Genomic DNA, 26,854 nt, shown 5'->3' on the forward strand with positions numbered 1-26,854 from the left:
AACACTGTGCCTCCTCGCTCTTGGGTTGTTGACAGTGGCGCCTCTCACCATATCACGGATGATTTGAATACTCTGTCCCTTCATAACCCATATGAAGGACCCGATGATCTTCTTATTGGTGATGGCTCGCCCCTCTCCATAACCCATACTGGTTCTTTTTCACTTCCCTGCTCTTCTCGCTCTCTTTCCTTTTCTAACGTTTTAGTTGTCCCACAAATATCTCATAAATTATTTTCCGTCTCTCAATTCTGCCGTGATAATAATGCCTATGCTAAATTCTTATCTGGCTCGTTTTCTTTACATGACATTCAGACGGACTCAATCCTCCTTCACGGCAATCTCATTGACGGCATGTACTATTGGACTCCGTCTTCGCCTCACGCACACACGACTCAAGCTTCCGACTCCTCCTCCTGGCATCATCGCTTAGGACACCCCTCAAATAAAATTATGCAGCTTTTTAATTCTAGGTTTAAATTACGTCTTTCTAATTTCGATCATTGTATTTCATGTCAACTCAATAAAAGTCACAAATTGCCTTTCTCTGTTTCTACACTACAATCATCAGCCCCTCTTGACTTAATATTTTCTGACCTATGGATATCTCCCGTCCCTTCTCCCGACTCATTTAAATATTATGTTATTTTCGTCGATCACTTTACACATTATATTTGGATTTATCCGTTAAAACAAAAATCCGACACCGCATCCACTTTTATTAAATTTCGAGCCATTGTTGAAAAATATTTCAACAAACCAATCCGACAATTTTACTCCGACAATGGAGGAGAATTCATTAAACTTACACAGCATCTTCTCACTAACGGTATAAATTTTCTCACTTCTCCTCCGCACACCCCTGAACACAATGGTTTTGTTGAAAGACGGCACCGTCACATTGTTGAGACGGGTCTCTCGCTGCTCTCTCACGCCCAACTTCCAACCTCGTTCTGGCCTTATGCGTTTTCCACGGAAGTTTATTTAATCAATAGATTGCCTACATCGACCCTCCAAAATAATTCCCCATACTCTATCCTATTTAAATCCGAACCAAACATTAATAAACTCCATAGTTTCGGTTGTCTCTGCTTTCCGTGGCTTCGCCCATATACCCGACATAAACTAGAATCCCGCTCTCTTCAATGTATCTTTCTTGGGTATTCACAAACCCAAAGTGCCTATTTGTGTCTCGACCTGATTACCTCACGGGTCTACACATCTCGACATGTCCGTTTCTTCGATACTGAATTCCCTTACTCTGCTCTTCTCAAACTTTCTGAAACCCCCTCTTCGATTAACCCCAATGACTGGTGCTCCTTCTCTGTTCCTGTTCTTCAATCCGCAACCTCACCAGCCACGCTCTCCACTGAAACCTCCACCGAACCCACCCAACACCCTTCCACCTCCCCTGCCACCTCTTCCCCTAACCACGACACAAACCAGCCTCCCTCCTTCTCTTAGATACCTTCATCATCTACCTCTCATCACAACACTCGTCTCTCCAATAATATCATCAAACCAAACCCGAAATACGCAAAGTTATCCTCTGTTCCTACTGCCTATATTACTCCAACCACTGTGAAACAGGCTCTCGTTGACCCCCGATGGAGAGCAGCTATGCAATCTGAGTACGATGCCCTCATACGCAATGGCACGTGGACTCTTGTCCCTCCCGATCAATCCCAAAACATTATTGGTTGTAAATGGGTTTCCGAATTAAATATAATCCTGATGGTTCTCTTAAGCAACACAAAGCCCGTCTTGTTGCCAAAGGATTCCATCAGAGACCTGGCCTTGACTATACCGAAACTTTCAGCCCCGTTATAAAACCCGTCACAATCCGTCTTGTCCTCTCCCTTGCCGTCTCTAGTGGTTGGTCCCTGCGTCAAATTGACATTAATAATGCCTTTCTTCAAGGAACTTTGACTGAGTCCGTATATATGGTTCAACCTCCGAGGTTCGCAAATAATGATACTCCGAATCACGTTTGCAAACTAAGCAAAGCTATTTACGGTTTGAAACAAGCACCGCGTGCTTGGTACACTGAACTGAAAAATTATTTTCTTTCATACGGTTTTCGAAATTCAATTTCAGACTCCTCCCTGTTTATTTTTGATCGCGCTAATGTTCGATTATTCGCTCTTGTCTATGTTGATGATATTGTTATTACAGGTCCTAACTCTACTAATGTTGATCGGTTTATTCAAGCCATATCAGCATGTTTTTCTTTGAAGGATTTAGGGCCTTTGTCGTATTTTCTGGGCATGGAAGTAACTCCAACGAAGAGTGGTATTCATCTTAATCAGTCCAAGTATATTTCTGACATTCTTGTTCGGTTTAATATGCTTGATTGCAATCCCTCGACAACTCCCATGCTCTCGCATCCTCAACTAATTCGTGAAGATCACTTGCCAATTATTGATGCTACAAACTACAGAGCAGCCGTTGGTAGCTTGCAATATCTTTCTTTAACGAGACCTGACATTGCTTTTCCGGTAAATAAATTGGCTCAGTTCCTCACCTATCCGACAACCACGCATTGGGGAGCGCTTAAGCGCCTTCTACGTTTCTTAAAGGGTACAATTCATAAGGGCATTTCGTTTGATAAATGCAATCAATTCAATTTTCATGCCTATTGCGATGCAGACTTAGCCGGTGATCACAATGACTACTTATCGACTACTGGTTTTATTGTTTTTATTGGTAAGCACCCAATCTCGTGGTCGTCGAAGAAGCAGCGTGCACTATCTCGCTCCTCAACAGAGGCGGAATTTCGTGCCATAGCAGATACAACTTCGGAAGTTTTATGGTTAAAATCCCTCTTTAGTGAGCTGCATATTCCTTTACCCAAATCACCTGTTATATTTTGTGATAACCTAAGTGCTACAAACTATTCTGCCAATCCTATTTTTCACTCTCGCATGAAGCACTTAACCTTGGCTTTCCATTTCGTTCGTGAGCAGGTGCATCTCAGGCATATAAGAGTCCAACATATTAATGGAGATGATCAACTCGCTGACATCTTAACTAAACCCTTGTCTAGACCACGGTTCGATTTGCTTGCATCCAAGATCGGTCTTACACTCCGTCTGTCCGTCTTGAGGGAGTGTGTTAAGAATACATAACCTGCTGCCCTATATTCTTTCCTATTCTTTCTCATATTGTTTATATTGTTAGTAGTCAATTCTTGTTCCTAGTCTTTAGCTTGTAGTTCCTATAATTTAGCATCTTGTTATTTAGGATAGTTAGGTCTCTATTGCTATAAATATTGATGTATTCTGTACGTTGTATTCATTCACTCAATACAAATATTATTCATACTTTACACTTCTCAATTAGGAATCATTAAGGACCGATGGCCTTGATCTTTCGCTAGAAATTTCCTACTACATACAAGACCACGCCCAATTCAGATTTGTCGCATCATGTGTGTGTATTTAGACTCGCTAATCGAGTTAGTTGGGTCGATGCCATGGGATTATTTCGAAATTGCGAGAATTTGGGTCAGGTTCGGATCATTTTAAGTTATGGATAACATACATTACAAGACGATAAACATTTGGGTTGGATAAGATGAGATTTGGTCGATTTGAATACCGGGTCAAATTTGAATATTCTATTCGGATGCGGATCAAATACGAATCAAATCAATTTTACCAGGTCTAGTCGTATTAAGATTTGAAATATTAGTCCGTCGAAAATAAATTTGGAGTCATTATCAAATATTCCATTCAATTGCCAAGGTTTAGACCCACCAAGATCCAATTCTTCACATTTATTCACATAAGAGTCCAAAGTCAAGAAATTTCCTACTTTGGCCACAATCAACAGTCTTCTCCTACAAGTATAACACTTGCGAATTGCTATTGCTCCCTTCACTAATTAACTTCATAACTTGTATCCACCTCTTCATCTATTTCGTGTTCTTCGCGAAAACCCTTTTCCCTCTTCCTCTCTCGAAACAAATTACAAAGACGTAAATATGAGCACGTTCATAATACCGCTTTTATTGTTTACCCTTCTTACTCGTCTAAGTCATGCCACTAACGTTCACTATTGCGGTACTAGTTCGTCTCCCTTCACCAATCGTTTAAGTCATGCCACTAACGTTCACTATGTTTAGTTGGTAAAGTTATAAGAGGTGGTACTCATGACGTGAGTTCAAATCCCGTCAGCATCAAAATCTCCTTTTATTACTAAACGGATATATGAGTTGTTTTAAATCTGTTTTACGCTTATAACCGTCTTAAATAAGAAGTTGTATTTGCTGACACTTATTACATTAACTGCAGATAAGAACATTGATTATGAAGTGAAGGTATATGCAATTGAAGTAACACCAAATCCAATTGCCAAAGGCCATCCTGCCACTCTAAGCATTTCTGCATCTACTGGTTATATATTTTTACTTTCTTCTATTTCTCCTTTTTTTTATAAACTTTCGTGTCGAACTCTGAAAATGACTTGACTAACCCTGACTTGTTACCCTTATACTATTACCTAGTCAGTTTAACATATAAGACTATTTCACACAACATTAACTGCAGTTATATTTTACCTGGTCGGTTTTACATGTCAGACTGTCTCAACCAACATTAATTGAATAATTGTAATTATATTATCGAGTTTTGTTTTTTTTTACCGCAGGAAAAACTATCTCAGGTGGGAAGGTGAAGATAGATGTCGCGTATTATGGATGGCATGTGTATAGTGAGAACCATGATTTGTGCACAGAGACCTCTTGCCCTGTTCCGACTGGTCATTTCGTCATCGCTCATTCTGAAATTTTGCCAGCTTTTATTATCCCGGTAAGACAACGTCTAATTCGTCTTTAAATTTGTCTGTCATTACTTATTTCGTATTGTTTAAGCATTCGGAGTTATACATTTTACAGGGTACCTATTATGTTAAGATGAATATCATGGATGCAAACAATAAGCAAATGTCTTGTGTTGGATTCGACATTACAATTGGGTTCGGGGCATCTGTAGCGGCTAGTTAAGACGATTAACCCGACATGGTGTATACGTACAGAAGTCTGGTTAAGTGGTTATGACTCTCAACTCGGAAATACAACAGCATTACTTTAGTGCAGACGACATATCTAGTAATCTAATGTATGTATACAACTTTATCTTAGTCAGGTTGGCTCGTGTTATATACTTGTATCGAGATGAGACCGACTTTCAGGGATTTCAAGAGTTCATCTGTATGACTCATGTTAAATAGCAATCTACTACTTAAAACTCAAAGAGGAGGAAAATGAGATAACTTGGGACCTCGTTATAAAATATCGCACAGGGCCCCAAAATCTCAGGAACGGCCCTGTTTACAATACTTGAAATACTGGTGTATGATTCTAATCAACTCAAGTTTCTGACCATAAAAGACACAGAGCTGCCCAAAACGACAGGTCAAACCAAATCGCATAAAACGGAATGCGAATCAGTCAATGTCCATTTTCTAACCAATACAGAGCCAGAATTCAATTAAATAAAAATAAATAAAAAAGACACATTTCTCTTCTAAGGCATTTAGTGGAACACTTGAAATGAACTATATATAAGAAAATATTAACAACATAGATCAGACAAATCACAAGAATGGAAACGTCGAGTAAAAAGGGTATTAAAAACAGAAATATGATTAATATTTATTAAACACAAATCGTATTACTTTAATGAGAAATTGTTTTTATTTATCTAAGTTTAGCTATGTTGCGTAGGAAATTTGTTCGCCTCTTTATGAATATATATTATGGTTAACACTAATTCTTATTTTAGACGGCCATTTTCGTCTGAAGGGAGACCTATCGGTTAGTTAACACCTAACAACTAAAGTGGATAATTATAGTTAACGGTTTCCTAAAGCTAAATTTTGACGGTTCGAGAATAGAAGACAATAAAGCTGCTTTAGGATATTGTATAAGAGATCGTAATGGTCAAGTAGTCGTGTTAGGAGCCAAAAAGTGCGGATCCAATAGTATTCTTGTTGCGGGAGCTCTCGCTTTAAAAGAGGGTGTTTTAGCCGCTAAACACTTAGGAATCTTAAAGTTAATTGTGGAGGGTGATAATTTATGTGTTATTCCTTGGGAAATCTCTAGTATTATAAGGATGTGAAATTAGACATTTATTTATTCGATGAAGTGATAATTAAACATTGCTTTCGTGAAGCGTTGCTGACTTCATGACTTCTATTGAACATTCATGTCCAACTCTTTCAAGATGGTTTGAAGGCCGGTGGCTTTAATTTACCACACTCATTCGTAAGGATGAGATAGGTTTAGTCCTACCTATAGGATCAACCTAGTTTTCTTACCTTAAAAAAAAAAAATTGTAAATATGAAATAAAATTCTATATTTATGATAAGATGGAATTTCTTTACGCGGATGACCCTGAATGAAAGAGAATAAGAACCTCTGATATTACCCGTCCTTTTTGCGGACGGTCCTCAATTTATACGGTTAATTCTCTAACACAAATTCTCATTATAGACGGACACTATCCGTTTATACGTATAGACAGATATCATTTTCTCTCACAAAGTACCCATTTACCATAAAGTGGGAAGCACATGGGAGTGCCCCACCTTGTCCCCCCTACCCATTTTATTAGAGGTCTTTACCCGTCTGTTCGCCCCACCCGTCTATACCAAGACCTATTGATTCTCTAATCTATACTTCTTTAAAGGGGAGAAGAGAAGTATGAAATAATTACAATTACTGGATCATCCCAAAATTCAATCCAGATCGTTCAAAAGTAATAAAAATCCATTTCTTTTTAAGTAATGGAGAGAATTCGGACCGTCAATATACCATGTCCCCTTTATCAATTTCCGGTTTCCTACCTCCTTTTGTGTTTACACATTTATCCTTTTGATTTATAAACCTGAGGAAGTCTTTACCTGGTCCATTCTTGTACTTGAAATTCGAATTTGTTCTCTCTAAAAAGCAATGGAGGAAAAACTTCTAAGCTTGTAGCTAATATTCCAATTTTCTCTATATATATCATCAATCTACTACAACAACTAATACCATAGTAAAAACAAACACAAGTATGGATAATTGGTTTGGTTTTGTATTCTTTTTTTGTTTTTGTTTTTATTTTTGAGTGTGAATATGAGTTCGGTTAATATTCCGTATAATTTAGTGGTGTGTTAATATTACTTCGTATAGAGGTAAACAAAACAGAAGTTGGAAAAACTAATGGTAAAAAGATTGATGCAGAAGAGCAAGGAGCACAAACAACCGTGGGAATTTGACCAATGAAGCTGGTCAATATGTAATCAATACCGGGGAAATACCTTGGCGAAAATACCTTGGTTGGTATTTCCGCCAGTATTGACTATAAATTGACCAGCATTAAGGAAATTGACAGGAAAAACGGCACCATCACTTTTCTTTTTTTTTTTTTTTTTTTTGGCAGCTGTAAAAATAGGTTCCTTATACGCACACCTGTATTTTCTAAATCAGGTACAAACACTACATTATTATTACAATAACTTAAACTAGGGGTGAGGGTTCTTAACACACGGGGTTTCTTCAAAGAGGCGCTGGATAGTACGCTGGGGATGCCATATTTAGAAATATTTACCTGATTTAGAAATACAGGTAGATATACGCTGGGTATGTGATGGAGTCACATACAGATGAACTCTTAAAAGCCATATGAATGTCGGTCTCGTCTAGATAGAAGTATATAAACATGAGCCAACCTGACTAAGATGCTGTTAGTAATGCTGTTGTATACACCGTGTCGGGTTAAGACTGTTGGTGCCGAAGTCTTCATCAAGAGTTGAGAGCTCAGTAACCTAAGTCTTCACATTGAAGAAGAGATGAAAGTTATGTGATCTCTTAACTAGCAGCCGCAGAGGACATAAACCCAATTGTAATGTCGAATCCAACACACGACATTTACTTGCTGTTTGCATCCATGACATTCATCTTCACATAGTAAGTACACTGTACAAGTACAACTCAGAAAACAGAATGCTTAAACAAGGAAATAAGTAATCCTACACAAAGCTGAACCTTTATCGAAAGTATATAGAAGTTTCGAAATGGAAGGAGGACGAGTTAGATAACGTCTTACCGGGATAATAAAGGCTGCCAAAATTTCAGAGTGAGCGATAACGAAATCACCAGTCGGAACAAGGCAAGGGGTCTCTGCACAAATCATGGTTCTCACTATACACATGCCATCCATAATATGCAACATCTATCTTCACCTCATTCCCACCTGATATAGCTTTTCCTGTGGAGACAACATAACATGTCCGGGAAGAGAAATTATATAATAAAAAAAAACGATAATATAACTACAGTATATGTAACTGACCAGATAATATAACTGCAATAAATTGAGATAGTCTCACATGTTAAACCGACTAGGTAATATAAGGGTAACAAGCCAGGGTTACTCAAATCATTTTCAAAGTTCGACAAGAAAGTCCACTAAAAAAGGCCTTCTGCATACTGGTATTGATGTTACAGACCTAAATACAAAGATGAGAAATCAAAAGGCACATTTCGGAATCTTTGAAAGTTAAAATTGTAAATCAGACTGAGAAAACTCTCTTTTATTATATCCTTAAACTTGCTCAGGAACGAGAACACATTCGAGTATAAGGAGTAAAATCCAAAAAAAAGGGTTTAAGTCAAAAGACAAACTCCTGTAAACCACGACGAGGACTGATGTTGTAACAAAATGCCATACGTAGATAAAAACAAGTAAATAAAATAAAAATAAAACTCCTCAGCTAAAAATAGTTTATGGATGTTATTTTCAAAGTAAGCCAACTCCCATAAAACCAGTAGAAGCCTCTAAAACAAAGAGGTTGAGTTTGCGAAGCCAAAATCAATAATGTACATGTAATATAACAAGAAGAGAAGAGTGTGAGGCATCAAGCAGGCAGCAGAGGAAACAATTGGCAGCTACAACCTAAGCCAAAAAGGTGACAGCGTACGTAAGCTTTGTCTACTAACAAATTCTTAGAAAACATGTAAGCATCATATATTAAGAATGTGAAAGCAGGCCGAAAACCATAAATCGCAACAGTACAGACAACGGAACCTTCTGGTAGTTACAACGCCACAGTTACTCGGGTTTACCATGGGAGAGTACACACATTGTATAAAGGCACGACCGCACGACAATACATCAGTTATATTAATCACAAGTACTAGCCACAACCAAAAGCATATGAAATGAGGAAAAGCTAGCATCATATCCATAACAGACCACAATGCTCGATCTATACTAGACTGCTTAATTTACCACCCAGAAACCCTATTTCATGTAAATAGACCTCCAATATGTGTCCAGCTTGAATTCCAGACCACATAAATATTTATAAGCCTCTATACATTAATTGCCAAAGAATGAGTGTACCTTCATCTAAGATCGAAGGCATAAAATCCAGTACAAAGACAAAAACTACTAAAAGAAGGGATTGCGACAAAACCAGAAAAGAAAAACTACATATTGAAGAAAAGTTACTCCCGAAGTCATCACAAGTCTACAAAGTACCACAATGCTGAATCCATAGTAAACTCATGACGTGCCTCGCACCAGGCTGAATCTACACAATCCTCCTCGACCAGAATAGCAACTAAACCAGTTGTCGTTAAATCCTTCCATTAAGAACCAAACACGCACCAAACCTTCGAATCCACAATAAGATTACCTAAGCTGATTTCAACGTTGTCTAGGATCAAAAGAGTAACATCCAGTCACAACAGATCCAGAATTGCAAGACGTCATAATGAAGAAAAAAGCTTTTTTTTATGTCAAATAACTTCATACCCCAAAGCTCAATTCATACCAGCCTCAATACACATGCCCAGCATCAGACTCAGTCCGTATGATCCTCCGTGACAAAAAGAAGAGCTACCCAAAAAAACGAAATTTTTTTACTTTTACTTCACAGCGACTTGATATCAAAAGTTTCACTTGTATAGGTTGCCAAAAATGAAAGTCATCTAATAAAGGCGACAAATAAAGAAATGCCAACTACTTTCATAAGGTTCCGGAAAAACAGGACCATGTGGAACTAATTATCACCAAAATTGTGGGGTTTCACCAATGCCCCTGTGAATCTTTGAAAAGAAAGGCAAAAAGACAAATATAACGGAACTGCCTCCAAGGCTCCAACAAAAGTTGTTCAAAAACGAGAAACAAGGTATCCAGATAATGAAAGCATTTTCAAATACAAGACAAATGTTTGTGGCTCTGTTGCCTCCTGCCATATGCTTCACCAGCGATTTCACTGCTCAATGACCCACCTACAGACCATCATGTCCATCAGTCATATCCCTAAGGCCTTGTTTGGATAGGAAAAAAGGAGGGAAAGGAAGGGGAGGGGGAAGGAGGGAAGAGAAAAGAAGGGAAGGGGAGGGAAGGGAGAATGGAGGAGATGATTTTCCCTCCAAATCTTGCCTATGTTGGCGGGGAAATAATTTGCCTTGTAGGAGGGAAATGGAGGGATCCATTTTCCCTCCCCTCCAAATCACTCTACCTTATTTTGCTAACCAAACAATGGAACTTCATTAGAAGTGAACAAACTCCCTCCAAACCAATAGAAACCTCTGCATCCTTAAACTTCATATCAAATAGACGGCATCCACCAAGCCTGCAGCATAAGCTTAACCCTCTAAGGATTCAAACACAGACTATGACAAGATAAATTCAATGCAGTGAAAAATGGAAGTTTATCCTACAGGAATCTCAAAAGCAAAAAATTGTAAAAAAAAATAGTTCACTAAGAGAGAGCATCTCCCTCCAAACCGATGGGAACCTCTATTATATCCTTAACTTCATCTCATATATATACAAGGCATTCTGCAAATCTGCGTAAAGAATTTGACTAGGACATAAACAAACCCTTTTACACCACCTATATTGCAATGGAGTGGCATACATAAATAAACAGAAAAAATCAAAATTGTAATGGGATACATGGACCTTGGTCAAGCAGTAGAAGCCTCTATATCCTTTAACATAAGCAAAGGAAAGTAGGAAACACATGGTATGAGAGGGAAAATTTAGAGTGAAAAAAAGATTTGGGTTAAAAGAGAAACTCCGATAAACCACAAAGCCTGGTGAGTGGAGAGAGGCAATCCTATATAAAATCAGAAAATTGAAAGAATCATGAGTGAGATACAGACCTCAAGGAATCTCAAAAGATTTAAAAAAAAAATGTTCAGCAAGAGTAACAAACTCCCTTCAAAGTAGTGATGAAACTCTATATCCTTAACTTCACGTCAACGTCAAATATACCGCATGCTCCAAGCCTATAGCGAAAGCTCACCTCACTAAGGAACGAAAACACATTTGACTACGAGGAGTGTCCAGCAGAAAAAAGGAAAAGAAATGTCTAGGTCAACAAACAAACTCCTGTAAATAACGAAGCCTGATGATGTAATGGAGTGACATACCAAAATAATAACTAATCAAAAGAATAATCAGTAGGATGCACTTATCCCTCACTTGTAAGCTAAAAAGTGTGTACAAAATATTCCCCAAGCGTGAGAAAATTCAATTAAAAAAATTAGAAGAGTCTATATCATTAAACTTTATGAAAAACAAATTGGGGGTTGTTAAGTGCGTAGCAAAAGCTTAACAAGGGAAGAACCTGGAGCGGAAGGGCACAACCTAAAAGTACAAAAGCCACGGTGTCATATACGAACAAGACTCCGAAAAATATAACACAATCTTAACTCATTTCATTAGGGTGTGGACACAGGTTCGGCAGTAATCGATTCATAAAGAATCTATGGACCTCAAAGTTGAAAGAGAAGAAACAATGCATTCAAATATCCACACTACGTTATCTGGATGCATGCCGAAACCTCAAAGACATAACAGGTACATTCCTCTAGACAGCCATGACTCTTCTGCACAAACCTGAAGGAAAGAGGATCATCCACTAATAGGAATAATTCTTCACAAATGAATTGACATACCTCTAACTGGCCGCATGTCTAAAGCCTAAATCAAATTCTATCAAAAAGTAAAATACATTCTCTTGACTGCCGTAACAAGACTGGAGTAATGCAGTACCACTCTGCAATGATTATTCTGCTTGAATCCAATTAAGCTAAGGATGCTTTCATTTTCCTGGAGCTTCAAAACTCGAATACACCACGATAGTAAGAAGGCGAACTATGGAACAATCCGGAGAAACTGAAGACATCAATAAGCAAGAATTCACGAGCCTTACGGAACGAATACCATATAAATCATCATAAGACTATATACCTAAGCACAATGTCATCTTTGTCTAGTATCAATACCATAACAACCAGCCATGAGCCCATGACCACTGCTGTCTACAGTAACGTGACGCAACTAAATGGTCGGTGTGATTTAAAATAAAAACCAACATAGCATACCACTGAATCAACGCCCTTCTCCAAAGCCACTTGATGATCAAAAATCAAACCACTAGACCCGGAGAGTATCAAAACCTAAATGAAGTCAGAAACCAAAAGAATTATGTGTAAGATGGATCTCAGAAGCTAAAAATTGTAAATGAAATTTCATTAAGAGTAAACCAACTCCCTCCAAACCAATGGAAACCTCTATAACCTTTAACTTCACATAATAGGCGGCGTCCTCCAAGCCTGTAACATAAGCTTAAACCGCTAAGGATTGAAAAACTGAGTCTATGAAAATGTAATACATGCGAAAAAAAAGTTTAAGCTGACATAGAGACTCCCATAAACCCTGAGGCCGATACAGTAATGGAGTGGCACCTCCATGCGCTTAACTTCGTGGCCTATAAACCGGGTGAGGTAACATCCGCTAATGAAGAGTCGGACCTAAAAAAGATTAGAAAATCAAAAGACAGGTGTGGGATATATTAATCTACAGGACTCTCAAAACTAACAGCTTTAAATGAAATGCTGAAGAAGAGTGAGCAACCTCCCTCTAAATTAGGGGAAACCTCTATATCAGGCCTTTTTCCAGGACTGCAGCAAAAGGTCAACTCACCAATGAAAAAAAACTCGTTTACAATGAAGTTTTAATTAACTAATTCAACGAAAGAAAGAAGATAAAGTCAACAAACAAACTCTTGTAAATCACGTGGACTTGTGTTATAATGGGGAATGACATACCTAAATTTAAACAAAAAAAAGGTAGGTAAATCAAAAGGATGAGCTTAACTGACCTTACTCGTAAGATTAAACTAGTAAAAAAGATATTGATTTTAAAGAGCAAGAAAACTCCCTTAAAACAAGTGAGATCCCTAAATAATGAAAGTTAAACTGGGGGATACAAACCTGCAGCAAAAGCTAAATTTGATGACAAAAGAAAATAAAAGCAAACAAGACTGTTAAAAAAAAAGTGTGGAATTATAAACAAACTCTCACAAAGGCGGAAACCACGAGACCCGGAGAGTGCAAAACCTAAATTAAGTCGGGAAACAAAAGAATCAAATCTAAGAATGGAATCCGAGAACCTAAAAATTGTAAATGAAATTTTATTAAGGAAATAAGGCACTCAAAAGCAAAAAATTGTAAATGAAAAGTTCATTAAGAGTGAATAACTCCCTCCAAACCAATGGGAATCTTTATCGTATCCTTAACTTCGTCTCATATATAAGGCATTCTGCAAGTCTGAAGCAAAAGCTCAACTCGCTGAGGAGAACACATTGACAAAAGAATAAAGGGTTATTTCATGGTAATAATCCATCTTATACTCCTTCTTCTCAGATTAATCTATCCTTGTGTTTAACTGAAAATAATCTCATCTTTAACGTTAATATAGGTTTCCTAACAGGTCATTGTTTTTTTTCTTTTTCTTTTTTCTTTTTGTGGTTGCTTCTTTATACTCTCTTCATCTTCATTCTCATTAAATAACCATTCTTATAGATCTCCATAACCAATCTTATTGACCTCCATAATAGTCATCATCTTCATTGCTATAATAGTCATCATCTTCATTGCTATCAATCTCTCTATAATAATGATTCTACTACTTTAATCATCAACAAACACAAATTATCCCCCCAAAAAAAACCCAAATCGATTAAGACTCAAAAGTAGCAGACAACAAATCGATTAATTTCAACACACCCAAATAATCCCCTAAAAGAAGTACAAACTGAAAGATAATAGACAAAACAAATCGATTTAATCATCAACAACCTCAAATAATCAGACACCATCTATAATCGATTCCAATCGATTTTAATTTTTCAACAAACTCAATCGATTTTTCGAAGGGGCGAACCCAGAAATCGTTTGAGTGAACCCAGATTTTTGGGGGTTTAACAAACCCAGATCGATTGAAAACCTAACATTAATCCCAGAAACCCAGATTTTTCGGGGGTTTAATTATCAACAAACCCAAATTAATTATGAGTGAACCCAGGTTTTGGTGCCATTCCTGGTAAATTGGGTTTGTTAAGTTTTCGTTTTTTTTGTCAAGTAAATGGTACTCTGGTTGACATGCGAATGGTTTATGCAACTAATTTATCCTTGCAGGTGTTGTAAGTTTTCATAGCCATTCGTTGAATCACTTGAATGGTATTGATTGCATGGGCCAGAAATATTACAAAGGGGTAACTAGTTTGCTATCTTGGCAACTTTTAGATTGTGATGGGTGGTAGGGTGAAATTAGGTGGGTGAAATTGCAGAAGTATGAGGAAGTGTTAGCATTTTTGATTGACGAAGGAGATGAAGATGTTGACTAATGTTTTTGTTTCTCATTTAAAATAAAAGAGTTTAAAAGAAAAGGTAACCAATTTGACAGGTATCCCTTCCAAAGGATCAATATAAGTGAAATGATGTCAAAGATGAGATTATTCTCAGTTAAACACAAGGATAGATTAATCTGAGAAGAAGGGGTATAGGATGGATTATTCCCATGAAATAACCCAAGAATAAATCCAGCAAAAAAATAAAGCAATCAAACAAACTCTTGTACACCACCGGTTTTGTAAGCAAACTCCCTTAAAACTAGTAGATGCCTCTATACCTTAACTTCATGACATATATACATTGAGAATTGCGAGCCTGTAGCAAAAAGTTCTCAATAAGTACAGGAAACACATGCTATGAAAGAATTAAAATTTAGTGCAAAAAGATAGTTTGGGTTAACAAAGAAACTCCCCAAGAGTAAGCGAAGTTCCTTGAGACCAGTGGACGAGTCTATATCCTTGAACTTCATGAAAAACAAACTGAGGGTTAGAAGCAAGTCGCAAAAACTTAACAATATAAGGAAGGGGAAAAACGTAGAGCAAAAGGGAACCACCCAAAAGTTCAAAGGCTATAAAACTTGGAAGAATATCCATAACGTTATCTGGATGCATGCCAAAACCCTAAGTCATAACAGGCACATTATTCCTGTACGCAGCCATAAATCTTCTGCACAAACTTGAAGGAAGGAGGATTGTCCACACAAATGTATAATATACCTCTGCTTGGCCGCATGTCCAAAGCCTAAATCAAATTCTATCAAAAGGAAGATACAAAATAGATTCACTTGACTACCAGTAACAAAACTGACGAATAAAAGAAGTACCAGTCTCCAACTGGCTCAACCTGGCACAGGTTCTCCAATAATTCTTCTGCATATCGTGCTCACTAACTATACACATCCACAATCATCGAACTGAAAGACAAAGACATATATAAACGTACTACATGGGGGGCACACACATTGAAGGCGGTAAACGACGTTCAAAATTGAGAAACAGGGTATCAAGATGATGAAAACTTTCAAATACCAGACAAATGTTGGCTGCTGAATTAAAAAACTCAACACACTCTTCCAAAGAATCAAGTCAAAGATAGTAATAAGGAAGGCCTAGATCAGGAGAAACCTGCCACATGCTCCACCAACTATTTCACTGCTCAATGACGCACGTACATACCATCATGTCAGTCATATTCCTAAGATTCAGACTATGAGGACTGAAATTCAATACAAAAGAAGGGCCAACAAAGTAACTCCCTTTCACCATGAGGCTTGGATGGCTGAGTGACAAGCCTAAAAAATTGAGAATAGCAAAAGAATTACAAAGCAAATGCTAAAAAGTTATTAGAGATTTAAATTAAGCACAAAAGAAAAAATTAGGTCGTCAACAAACTTTCCTAAACCCCAAGGCCTAAAATTTCATGTGGTATACATTGCCATCAAGGTATCTCAGAAGCCAAAAATGGTAATGAAATGTTCTTTAATGTTCTTCAAGAGCCAAAAATGGTAATGAAACACCGTGTAATGAGCCTGCAACATAAGCTCAATCCTCTAAGCAAAACAGAACACATACTGTATGAGGATATAAATCCAATGCAAAAAGATAAAACGTTAAGTTTATTTAGAAACTCCCATAAACCAAGAGGCTGCACGCTGTAATGGAATGACAGACCACAGACCTAAATAAAGATCAGAAAACCAAAAGAATCGCTTGTGGGATAAATTAACCTCCAGCAAAAGCTCAACTTGATAACGAAAGAGAAAACATAGCAGACTATAAGGATTTAAGTGCAGAGTACCAAAATAGTTGTTTTGGTCAACATAAAAACCTGTGCAAACCACGAGGCCTGGTGATGTAATCGGATGACAAACCTAAATAAAAATCAGGAAATAAAACTAATACATGAGGGAAACACCCACCTCAAGGAATCTCAGCTATAATAGTAACTAAAAGAATATAAGAACGAGCAAGCTCCCTCCAAAAACCCGTGGCAAGCACCATGCCCTTAACTTCACGGCCTATAGATCGTGTTGGTCACATACTCACATCCAGTATTGGAGTGACAGACCTAAACAGGACAAGAAAACCAAAAGACGTGTGTCGGATATATTAATCTACAGGAATCTCAAAAACTAACAGCTTTTAAATGAAATGTTTCAAGAGTGAGCAAACTCCCTTAAAACCAGTGAGATCCCTATATGGTGAAAGATAAACTGAGGGCACCTGAAGCAAAACCTTAATTCGATAAAGAAAGAAAATACAAGGTACAGAATTATTCAAAAAGAAAGTTTGAAAATATAACAAACTATCACAAAGGCGGAAACTATGACCCGGAGTGTCAAAAGAACCTAAATGAAGTCGGAAACCAAAAGAATTATGTGTAAGATGGAATCTCAGAAGCTAAGTATTTTAAATGAAATTTCATTAAGAGACAAACTCCCTCCAAACCAGTGAAACCCTCTGTATCCTTAACTTGACATCAAATAGACAGAATCATCCTCCTCCCAGCCTGCAGCATAAGCTTAACCCACTAAGGATTGAAAAGGTAGACTATGACAAGATAAATTCAGTGAAATGAAAGTTTAAGTCGACATAGAGACTCCCATAAACCATGAGGCCAGATGCAGTAATGGAGTGGCAGATCTATATAAAAAAAAGGAAGTCAAAAGGCACTTGTGAGTACGAAATGTTCATTTAAGAGTGAGCAACTGCCCCAAAACCAATGGAAACCTCTTGTGAACCACGTGCATTTACACTGAGGGTTGTGAGCCTGTAGAAAAAGTTTTAAACTCAGTAAGCAAGGGAAACACATGCTCTGAGCGGATTAAAATTTAGCACAAAAAAATAGGTTTGGGTTAACAAAGAAACTCCCATAAACCACGAAGCCTGGTGACTTGGTGATGGTGAGAGACAAACCTAAATAAAAATCAGAAAATCAAAAGAATCATGTGTGAGATACATACCTCAAGGAATCTCAAAAGCTAAAAATAGGAAATAAAAGGTTTAGCAAGTGTGACAAACTCCCTTCAAAGCAATGAAAAAACGCTATATCCTTAATTTCACGTGAAAAGATACAGCATGCTCCAAGCCTACAGCAAACGCTCACCTCACTAAGAAACGAAAACACATTTGACTACGAAGAGTGAAATCCAGCAGATAGGAAAAAAATGTTAAGTTCCAAGGCTATGTCAGTCATATCCCTAAGAAGCGCAGACAATGAAGATTTAAATACAATACAGAATAAGGGAAGTTTAACTTGACATAGAGACTCCCATAAACCATGCGGCCAGATATAGTGGCAGACCTATATAAAAAGGAAGTCAAAAGGCAGTTGTGAGATTCATATCCTACGGGAATCTCAAAAGCAAAAAACTGTAAATGAAAAGTTTATTAAGAGTGAGCAACTCCTTCCACAACAACAACAACAACAACATTATCCCAATGCCTCAATGGCTCCCGCAAATTGCGGGGTAAGGGGGGGTCGGATGTACGCAGCCTTACCCTTGTGTTAGAAACACAAAGAGGCTGTTTCCGAATGACCCAAGATGAAAATTGCGTCGATAACTGCATCGAAGGACTGCTACTTCACAAGAGAAAGAAGCGGAGCCACTTTAGTAAGCCATTTTGCTTTACTCCATCATAATCCAGAACCAAAGAGTAATGAGTCTTTGGCTCCATTGGAAATATGAAGAAAGTGAGTAACTCCTTCCAAACCAACAAAAACCTCTACTATATCCCTAACTTTATTTTAAATGTAAAGCCTTCAACAAGCCTACAGCAAAACCTCAACTCACCAAGGAACGAACACGCATTTGCCAATGAGGAATGAAATCCAGCACAAAAAAAATGCTTAGGTCAAACATACTCTTGTAAACCACAAAACCTTGAAGCCTGACTTGTAATCTTATTTCAAGTTAAGGGAAAATTTTTAAAGAAATGGGCACAAGTGAAAAGTACAAAGGCTATGCAGTCAGAAACAAACAAGGCTCGGCAGAATAGAACATGAACCTTGAAAGGTTAGGAGATAGGAAACGATCCATTCATATATCCATGATGTTATATGAATGCAAGCCGAATCCCAAAGTCAGAACAGGTACATTCTGCTAGACAGCCATATGACATAGCTCTGATTTCATGGCTAAAGCGTAAATCATATCATCAAAACAAATTCTATCAGAAGGAAGATATAAAATAGATTCTCTTGACTACCGTAACAAGATTGAAAAGTAAAAGCAAAGTACCGCTGTCCAACAGGTTCTACAATGCTGCTACTGTTCACACAAAACTTGCGACAGTGAGATTAGATCCTCCTTAAGAGACAAGGAGCAGGCATTGTACAGAAGGTCTATCCCAGCCCTTGTACCACAAATCTAGCTGCGGAGTAAAACCTCAACTCACTTAAGGCAAGAAAACAGATACGATCAAGTTTGCAGCAACTTGATCGAACTGAAAGGAAGGTGGACATTCTTAGAGAGAACAATAGAAAAAAACCCAACGAAAGGAATACAACCTAAGAGTAAAAAGAACAAATCGGGCAACAACGGTGGTTATAATATGTTGTATGGTTGCATTCCTATGACTGTATGAGACACTCAGCAGATGAAGAGAAAGATTAGAGACAGCGGCTATCAAGAAGCAACCTGATACGGGTGAAGCGTCAGCCACCACCATCAATTGAGCCAAAAATCTTGATACAACCCCACAGAGTCCAAGCTGTCCTTGAAGATACATAATACTCCGTTCGTCCTAATCATTTGTTGACCTTTTATATTCTATGTGATAATCAAGATAAACAAGTGATTGGGACGGAGGGAGTACATAATAAACTAGAAAAACAAGTGATTGGGATAGATTTACAGATGAGAAGAACCAGCTTGTTTGATCTGATGCCACTGCAGCCCTTATAAGAGGGATGCTACAGCTTCACCACCGCGTCTAAAACAGACTTTACAGGGATGCTGCAGTTTCACCACCGCGTCTAAAACGGGCTTACAGAAAAGGAGGGACTGCATGAGAGGTTCCATTTTCTATCCATTGTGTCATATATCTTCTAAAAAAGAATCTTCCGCAACGATGGTTCTATCTCTCTGCCAATATTATGATGCTACTCAAGATTTATTTATTTGTCTTGAATGATGATGTGAAATTCACATTTTGTGCGAAAGAAGTAGCATTAGTGCTTACTATTCGAAACAGCGGAAATGACGTAGATGTAGGTCAAACAGGTGGTGGCAGTACACCTGAGTATGCACTAGACTTAAGAAAGCATGTATTACATAATTCTTGTGATAGAAGTGCTCCATTGTCCACTGCCGATTTAAAGGCCATTATATGTGGTATATCTGTTAGTTCCAAGGAGTCAAAGTTAAACTTTCGAAAGTTGTTTTGCTATTATGTGGTCGATCAATTTTTGGTTGCTTGGACGAGTCATAAAGGGAGAAGCACAACATTCTGGAATGTGATTGAAAATCAGGAGACATTCGAAGCAGTCAACTGGGCCAAAATAAGATGCCAGCATATTAAGAACGAGTTACGTGCCTTGAAGTCGAGAATAACCGGACAAGAAGCTCCGAGTGATACATTTTTTTGTGGCTGTGTTCTAGTACTAGAGGTAACTAAGTCTCTTTTTCATTCTTCATCCAATTACATCAAAAGTAATGATAGGAAAAGTAATGATAGGAATATATTTCGTTAATAACATTCCTATTGCTCATTTGATGACGCCTTTCATTTGTTTTTACTCATTTTTCAATCAGCACTTCCGTTGAGTTTATAGGGGTAAAATAATTTATAGGGTAAACCTGATCGGAAGTTAATTGAGAGAATGTCCAATATTCAATTTCCTTCCGTTGAGTTTGATACATTTGTATCAGAGGAGGATCGTGTATGACCTTTGCTGGAGCAAAAGATTGAATTCTACGATAAATGATCGCCTAAAAACAAATGAAAGGCGTCATCAAATGAGCAATAGGAATGTTATTAACTAAATATATTTCTATCATTACTTTTGATGTAATTGGATGAAGAATGAAAAAGAGACTTAGTTACCTCCAGTGGAACACAGCCACAAAAAAATGTACCACTCGGAGCTTCTTGTCCGGTTATTCTCGACTTCAAGGCACGTAACTCGTTCTTAATATGCAGGCATGTTATTTTGGCCCAGTTGACTGCTTCGAATGTCTCCTGAAAATCAGTCACATTCCAGAATGTTGTGCTTCTCCCTTTATGACTCGTCCAAGCAACCAAAAATTGATCGACCACATAATAACAAAACAACTTTCGAAAGTTTAACTTTGACTCCTCGGAACTAACAAACATACCACATATAATGGCCTTTAAATCGGCAGTGGACAATGGAGCACTTCCATCACAAGAATCAGGTAATACATGCTTTCTTAAGTCTAGTGCATACTCAGGTGTACTGCCACCACCTGTTTGACCTACATCTACGTCATTTCCGCTGTTTCGAATACTAAGCACTAATGCTACTTCTTTTGCATAGAATGTGAATTTCACATCATTATTCAAGACAAATAAATAAATCTTGAGTAGCATCATAATATTGGCAGAGAGATAGAACCATCGTTGCGAAAGATTCTTTTTTAGAAGATATATGACACTGGATAGAAAATGGAACCTCTCACGCAGTCCCTTTTCTTTTGACTTAATTTCAACTTCTGGAGTCTTCCCAAACTTGCAAGACATTTAAGTAATTGAGGTTTCTTTGACATCTTTGCTATCGGTTAGAAACAAAAACGAAGACATTACAAATTATCGCAAATATGATCAAAAGACAACAATAATAATAATAATAATAGTTGAGAAACAAATACAAGGACTCCATTCGGATATTAGAGGTGCAGCAAACAACAAGCATCAAACATATTATGTGTGGCCTAGCTTCTGAAAATTACCCCGAAATCAAACAAACAATCTCCAAATTAAAAACCCAAAATTTAATAACAATAATAATAATAACGATTGATTTTGATTTATATGATTAATTAGAACCTTATTATTATGTAGAGATTAATATAGAAATTAAACCTAGATTGAGAAATTAGAGAAAAGTGAAAAGTAAGGCTCCTGGTGAGCATTGAGTAGACTTCGCTGACGAGGAAAGGCGGCGACAAAGAAGATCGGCGGCCGGAGGAGGCGAGGGGAGGATGACGATGTGGAAGGAGTAAGGGGAGAAGTGAGATCAAATTGATTCTTCTAAATAAATGTTGATACCCAAGTATAAGAAATTTGCACGGTGGTCTTCATTGTTTAAGCGGATGAAATTTGCACGATTTAGGAATTTGTGAGGGTTTTTTCTGAGTTTCCGAGGAAGGAGAATGAATGTTTGATTTTCTGAAGTGTTTGATTGGAGTCTAAATGGTCTTCATCAAATTAGTTACTCCGTATTAAACTAGTTGTACCACTAGACCTGTCAAACGAGTCGGTGGATCGATTCTTGCTACACGGGTCGGATCAGAGTACCAGTCGTCAACGAACGGGTTTTGGGTTGGGTTAGGGTCAGAACACGGGGTGAGAATATTTTCGCGGCTTTTTATTTTCTTACTTTTTTTAATGAAAAATAATTTATCAATATTATTTTTTTAATAAAATTATTGTATTTATTTTAATTTATAATCTCAAAGTAAAAAATATAATTAAAATATTAATACTAAATAAAAAATAATATTGATAAATTATTTTTTATTAAAAAAAATAAGAAAATAAAAAGGCGCGAAAATATTCTCGACCCGTATTCTGACCCTAACCCAACCTGATAAAAACCTTGCTAGGAAAAACCCATTGGGACAAAAACCTAGTCGGAGGACTGGATGGAGCGTGATAGAGGTAGCAAAGGTAAGGGGGTGCTGGTGGTGAATATGGTGGACGATGACGAAGTTTTTGCTTGGGACATTGAGGGAGAAGAATCAGAGGTGGTAACACGGAACGTTGAGAGTATGGAAAATTTAATATGGCAATGTTGGGGAAACAGGCATGGAGGCTTATAACGAATGGAACATGTTTGATGTCGAGAGTTTTGAAAGGTAAATATTTTCCAGAGGGCAGTTATATGGAAACGGAATTAGGGACGAATCCTAATTATAAAATGAGACAAAAGGGGTAATTAAAATTATTAATTACCTTTAGTACCACTCTGCCTTAAAATTGTAAAATCTCAGTAAGCTAGCATCATATCCATAAGAGACCACAATGCTCGATCCATACTAGACTGCTTAATTTACCACCCAGAAACCCTATTTCATGTAAATAGACCTCCAAGGCTCCAATATGTGTCCAGCTTGAATTCCAGACCACATACATAAAATTTCATAAGCCTCTATTTACATTAGTTGCCAAAGAATGAGGGCACCTTCATCTAAGATCGAAGGCATAAAATCCACTACAGAGACAAAAACTACTAAAAGAAGGCTTCATGACAACCAGAAAAGCAAAACTACATATTGAAGAAAACTTACTCTCCGAAGTCATCACAAGTCTAATTACCACAATGCTGAATCCATAGTAAACTCCATGACGTGCCTCGCACCAAGCTGAATCTACATGATCCTCCTCAACAAGAATAACAACTAAACCAGTTGTCGTTTAATCCTTCCATTAAGAACCAAACACGCACCAAACCTTCGAATCCACAATAAGTTACCTAAGCTGATTTCAACTTTGTCTAGGATCAAAAGAGTAACATCCAGTCACAACAGAACCAGAATTGCAAGACGTCATAATAAAGAAAAACCTTATTTTTTGTCAGATAACAACATACCCCAATGCTCAATTCATACCAGCCTCAATACACATGCCCAGCATCAGACTCAGTCCGTATGATTCTCCGTGACAAGAAGGAAAGCTACCCAAAAAAAAAAGGAATTTTTTTACTTTTACTTCACAGCGACTTGATATCGAAAGTTTCACTTGTATAGGTTGCCAAAAATGAAAGTCATCTAATAAAGGCGACAAATAAAGAAATGCCAAAGTACTTGACAAACCTTCAATAAAATTACAACAGCTTGCATTTTTATCTTCAAAGCCCATTAATCACATTTCTATGATCCCATCTTCGCCTAAGAGAGCAGACAACAAATCTGAAGCCTTCATAAGGTGCCGGAAAAACAGGACCATGTGGAACTAATTATCACCAAAATTGTGTGGTTTCACCAATGCCCCTGTGAATCTTTGAAAAGAAAGGCAAAAAGACAAATATAACGGAACTGCCTCCAACAAAAGTCGTTCAAAAACGAGAAACAAGGTATCCAGATAACGAAAGCACTTTCAAATACAAGACAAATGTTGGTGGCTCTGTTGCCTCCTGCCATATGCTTCACCAGCAATTTCACTGCTCAATGACCCACCTACAGACCATCATGTCAGTCAGTCATAACCCTAAGACGCAGACTGAGGATATAATACAATACAAAAAAGGATCAACAAAGTAACTCCCTAAACCAAGAGGCCTGGATGCCATAGTGGAGTGACCAGCCTAAAAAAATTGAGAATAACGAAGGAATCACAAGGGTGAATGCATTGAGATCATAAGCTAAAAATAATAAGCTACTAGAGGATTTAATTTTGACATACAGTATCTCAGAAGCCAAAAATAGTAGTGAAATGTTCTTTAAGAGTGAGTGAACTCCCTCTAAACCGCTGGAAACCACTTTACTTTAGCTCCTTGTAAAACAAACACCATGTTGTGAGTGGGGATAAATTAACCTCTAGGAATTTCAAAGCCAATAGGAGAAATCAAACATCCAAGAGTTAGTAGACACTCTCTAAACCAGTGTAGACTTCGACATCTTCAACCTTATGTCAAATATACAGCAAGCTCCAAAGTCCAAACCTCCAGCAAAAGCTTAACTTGATAAGGAAAGATAACACATAGACTATAAGGATTTAACCAGAGCATAAAAAAGTAGTAGCATTGGTCAACAAAGAAACCTGAGTAAACCACGAAGCCTGGTGATAGTAATCGGGTGACAAACCTAAATCAAAATCAGGAAATAAAAGAACTACGTGAGGACGTGAGGGGAACACCCGCCTTAGGAAATCTCAGCTGTAATAGTAGAACTAAAAGAATCTAAGAACGAGCAAGCTCCCTCTAAAAACCCGTGGAAACCTCTATGCCCTTATGGCCTTTTCTTCATGGCCTATGATCCGTGAACGAAGTTACGGACCTAAATAAGATGAGAAAATCAATATTAATCTACAGGAACCTAAAACTAACAGCTTTTAATGAAATGTTTTGATAAGAGTGAGCAAACTCCCTTAATCCAGTGAGATCCCTATATCATGAAAGACAAACTGAGGGCAGCAAACCTGAAGCAAAAGCTTAATTCGATAAAGAAAGGAAATACAAGGTCTAAGATTATCCAAAAGAAAGTTCGGAATTATTCTACAGGAATCTCAAAAGCAAAAAATTGTAAAAAAAAAAAATAGTTCACTAAGAGAGAGCAACTCCCTCCAAACCGATTGGAACCTCTATTATATCCTTAACTCAGCTTGTAGCAAAATTTTAACTCAATAAGCAAAGGAAACATATGGTATGAGAGGAAAAATTTAGCGTAAAATTGTAATGGGATACATGGACCTTGGTCAACCAGTAGCAGCCTCTATATCCTTTTAACATTATGACACACATACATTGAGGGTTGCGAGCCTGTAACAAATTTTAACTCAATAAGCAAAGGAACCACATGGTATGAGAGGAAAAATTTAGCGTAAAAAAAAAAAAAGATTTGGGCTAAAAAACAAACTCCTATAAACCACGGAGCCTGGTGAGTGGCAATCCTAAATAAAATCAGAAAATTGAAAGAATCAATATGTGAGATACAGACCTCAAGGAATCTCAAAAGATAAAAAAATAAAATGTTCAGTAAGAGTGACGAACTCCCTTCAAAGTAGTGATGAATGTCAAGGTCAAATATACCGCATGCTCCAAGCCTACAGAGAAAGCTCACCTCACTAAGGAACGAAAACACATTTGACTACGAGGAGTATCCAGCAGAAAAAAGGAAAAGAAATGTCTAGGTCAACAAACAAACTCCTGTAAATAACGAAGCCTGATGATGTAATGGAGTGACATACCTACATAACAACTAATCAAAAGAATAATCAGTAGGATGCACTTCCCCAAGCGTGAGAAAATTCAATTAAAACAGATAGAAGAGTCTATATCCTTAAACTTTATGAAAGACAAATTGAGGGTTGATAGTGCATAGCAAAAGCTTAACAAGATAAGGGAAAAACCTGGAGCGGAAGGGCACAACATAAGTCAAAGGGCACAACATATACGAACAAGACTCCGAAAAATAAAACACAATTTTAACTGATTTCATTAGTGTAAACACAGGTTCGGCAGTAATCGATTCATAAAAAATCTACGGACCTCAAAGTTGAAAGAGAAGAAACAATCCATTCAAATATCCACTACGTTATCTGGATGCATGCCGAAACCCCAAGTCATAACAGGCACATTCCTCTAGACAGCCATAAATCTTCTGCACAAACCAGAAGGAAAGAGGATCATCCACACAAATGAATTGACATACCTCTAACTGGCCGCATGTCTAAAGCCTAAATCAAATTCTATAGAAGGTAAAATATTTCTCTTGACTGCCGTAACGGAAGAGTAAATGCAGTATCACTCTGAAATGATTATTCTGCTTGAATCCAATTAAGCTAAGGCTGCTTTCATTTTCCCGGAGCTTCAAAACTCTAATACACCACGATAGAAAGAAGGCGAACTATGGAACAATCCGAAGAAACTGAAGACATCAATAAGCAAGAATTCATGAGCCTTACGGAACGAATACGATATAAATCATCATAAGACTATATACCTAAGCACAATGTCATCTTTATCTAGTATCAATACCATTACATCCAGCCATAACCACTGCTGCCTACAGTAACGTGATGCGACTAAATAATTGGTGTGATTTAAAATAAGAACCAACATAGCATACCAATGAATCAACGCCCTTCTCCAAAACCACTTGATGATCAAAAATCAAACCACTAGACCCGGAGAGTATCAAAACCTAAATGAAGACAGAAACCAAAAGAATTGTGTAAGATGGATCTCAGAAGATAAAAATTGTAAATGAAATTTAATTAAGAGTGAACCAAGTCCCTCCAAACCAA

At 37.5% G+C, this 26,854-nt stretch overlaps 1 protein-coding gene and 1 long non-coding RNA gene across 2 annotated transcripts in view; one reads left to right on the top strand and one right to left on the bottom strand.

Annotated features, from left to right (window-relative positions):
• Positions 1-3,876: 3,876 nt before the first annotated feature.
• Positions 3,877-5,206, top strand: LOC141594646 (phosphatidylglycerol/phosphatidylinositol transfer protein-like). The gene is made up of 4 exons (XM_074414652.1): positions 3,877-4,061; positions 4,293-4,394; positions 4,648-4,808; positions 4,895-5,206. Exons 1-4 carry the CDS (start codon positions 3,983-3,985, stop codon positions 5,000-5,002), a joined length of 450 nt encoding a protein of 149 aa, XP_074270753.1. The 5' UTR covers positions 3,877-3,982; the 3' UTR covers positions 5,003-5,206.
• A 1,810-nt stretch (positions 5,207-7,016) lies between these two features.
• The window catches only part of LOC141594778 (uncharacterized), a 146,889-nt gene continuing 127,051 nt past the window's right edge, over positions 7,017-26,854 (bottom strand). Inside the window, exons 7-10 of the long non-coding RNA XR_012522233.1 lie at positions 23,704-24,514; positions 8,375-9,888; positions 8,092-8,253; positions 7,017-7,961 (exon numbers count right to left, since the gene is read on the bottom strand). This is a non-coding gene — a long non-coding RNA (uncharacterized LOC141594778). The remainder of the gene's footprint in view (positions 7,962-8,091; positions 8,254-8,374; positions 9,889-23,703; positions 24,515-26,854) is intronic.

This window comes from Silene latifolia, chromosome 1 (assembly GCF_048544455.1).
Source record: "Silene latifolia isolate original U9 population chromosome 1, ASM4854445v1, whole genome shotgun sequence".
In the NCBI taxonomy this organism is placed as follows: Eukaryota; Viridiplantae; Streptophyta; class Magnoliopsida; order Caryophyllales; family Caryophyllaceae; genus Silene; species Silene latifolia.

Bases quoted from the DNA above. Each gene is read 5' to 3' on its own strand.
- LOC141594646 (XM_074414652.1), top strand. From the start codon at position 3,983: ATGAGCACGTTCATAATACCGCTTTTATTGTTTACCCTTCTTACTCGT. The intron at 4,395-4,647 runs GTTATATATTTT...TTTTTACCGCAG, and splicing joins AAGCATTTCTGCATCTACTG to GAAAAACTATCTCAGGTGGG. The intron at 4,809-4,894 runs GTAAGACAACGT...TACATTTTACAG, and splicing joins TGCCAGCTTTTATTATCCCG to GGTACCTATTATGTTAAGAT.